Source organism: Galeopterus variegatus, unplaced genomic scaffold (genome assembly GCF_000696425.1).
Source record: "Galeopterus variegatus unplaced genomic scaffold, G_variegatus-3.0.2 Scaffold9824, whole genome shotgun sequence".
Classification (NCBI taxonomy): domain Eukaryota; kingdom Metazoa; phylum Chordata; class Mammalia; order Dermoptera; family Cynocephalidae; genus Galeopterus; species Galeopterus variegatus.
In genome coordinates this window covers 3,490-5,138 of record NW_007735935.1, presented here as the reverse complement: position 1 = coordinate 5,138, position 1,649 = coordinate 3,490, and the positions used below count along the sequence as shown (strand labels likewise).

Here is a 1,649-nt window from a genome sequence, read left to right as displayed (position 1 = left end):
AAAAAGGAAAAAAAAATGCCTTACAACATCAAATGGCTGTGCAGAGCACTGTTCCCAGTTTCTCATCACACTCCTTGAGGTCCCCCCCAAACCGTCCCCACATAGCCCCTGCCCAAGGTGGTAATTATGCATATAACACGGTTTAGTTTCAAAGCACAAAACATTTGTTGGAAAGCACACGGCAATCACTCCAGCAGCCACCTGAAAGAAAATAGGCAGAGATAAAGAAGCGAGGCCCGAGCATCTGCAGAAAGCTAGTGTACCTAGGTCGAGGATCCAGTACTTGCAGGTGCCCGGCTGGCCGCCACTGCAGTAGGCTGAGCTGACAGAGGAAAGCGAGTCCAGCGTGTCAATCGGCTTAATCCCGTTTGGCATGGTGCATGGGGAGCTGACACCAGGCTGAAGGTTTGGAACCCCTACCCTACCTCTCCCTACAAGGCAGCTGGAGCAACCCACTCAGCAGCAAAATCAGAGAACGCTTCAACAGACACTCAGACACAGGCTGGGGACACAACAGGGACAGGCACACAGACAGGGACCACGCAGCTCCGACAGAGGCAGCCCATGGTCCAGCCCGAGCACGGCTCCTCTCCCTCTGCTGGCTCTGAGCGCTGCGCTGTGGTTGGGTTTCACATGTGGGAATATCCAGACGCAGTGGATTACATTCTACCACGCTGCCTCTAATTGAAGCTCAAGGAAATTCTTAAGGCACCCTGGAAGCCAGATGTCTCCCCTCTCGTGCGCTAGCCAGAGCTGCAATTGCCTTGCGGAGTGAAATGTACAGTGACAGATGCCCTCCCCGCGCCAGGCTTTCTGAAGGCTTCGCTGACTTGGGCTTTGTGTACATCTGGAGGGAGGTCCTCCTGAGGCTCACAACAAACAGCGCCTCCTGATGTGACTTGATAAAAAGAGGGATGTAATGCGGTCTAATAGCCAACTGGTTACATCACTGTGCTGCAATGCCACTCCTTACTTATTAAAAACATATCTTCATTCTCTCTCACAGGAAGCAGCCATGGAAGTGAAAACAATCATCCTTACGTGTGATTTGTAAAGGCGTTTTTAGTATAGTGTATCTTTAAAAGCTCATTTTTGTCTTCTTTGGAAATCGCACATATTCCTTAGATGACACAGATGCTTACTCTCTCTCTGAGGTTTCCATCTGCTCCCCCTTTGTCGCACGCCGTGTGATGGCTCTCGGGTAAGCCTGTGCACTCTCCTGTTCCTCCCACAGCAGAGAGGCACACACAGTGCTCTCCAAACTCAACTTTGCTCTTGCTTTCAGGTGGAGTCACCAGGAATAGTCTCCACACATCTGAAATTGTAATGTGGCCCTTGGTTACCTAAAATTTTTTTGAAGGGGTGTTATACCTACCTTAAAATCACATACTGTCTTCTTGAGTTCTTTATATGAACAATTCTTCGCATGTCTGCTTTATCTAACCCGATAGTACGAGCAATTTTATTCGTGCTGTTTTATTGCTTTGCTAAGAATGTTGTCTTTTTTACTTCCTCAGTTAAAAAAATAAAAAGTTACATTTTGATTGCTCTCCCTATGCCCCCTACATGTGTTGCAAAGTAAATTTTAAACATACTCAAAGGGAAAAAATGAGAAAACAGCATAGACTTTTAGTTTCTTTTTGAGTTTA

General features: G+C 47.3%; 1 protein-coding gene across 1 annotated transcript in view; it reads right to left on the bottom strand.

Moving 5' to 3' along the window:
- LOC103609586 (triple functional domain protein-like) overlaps nt 1-495 on the bottom strand; it is a 64,192-nt gene extending 63,697 nt beyond the window's left edge. The window contains exon 1 of the mRNA XM_008593886.1: nt 264-495. Coding sequence (XP_008592108.1) covers nt 264-375 — 112 coding nt within the window. The 5' untranslated portion in view covers nt 376-495. The remainder of the gene's footprint in view (nt 1-263) is intronic.
- Between the last annotated feature and the right edge of the window lie 1,154 nt (nt 496-1,649).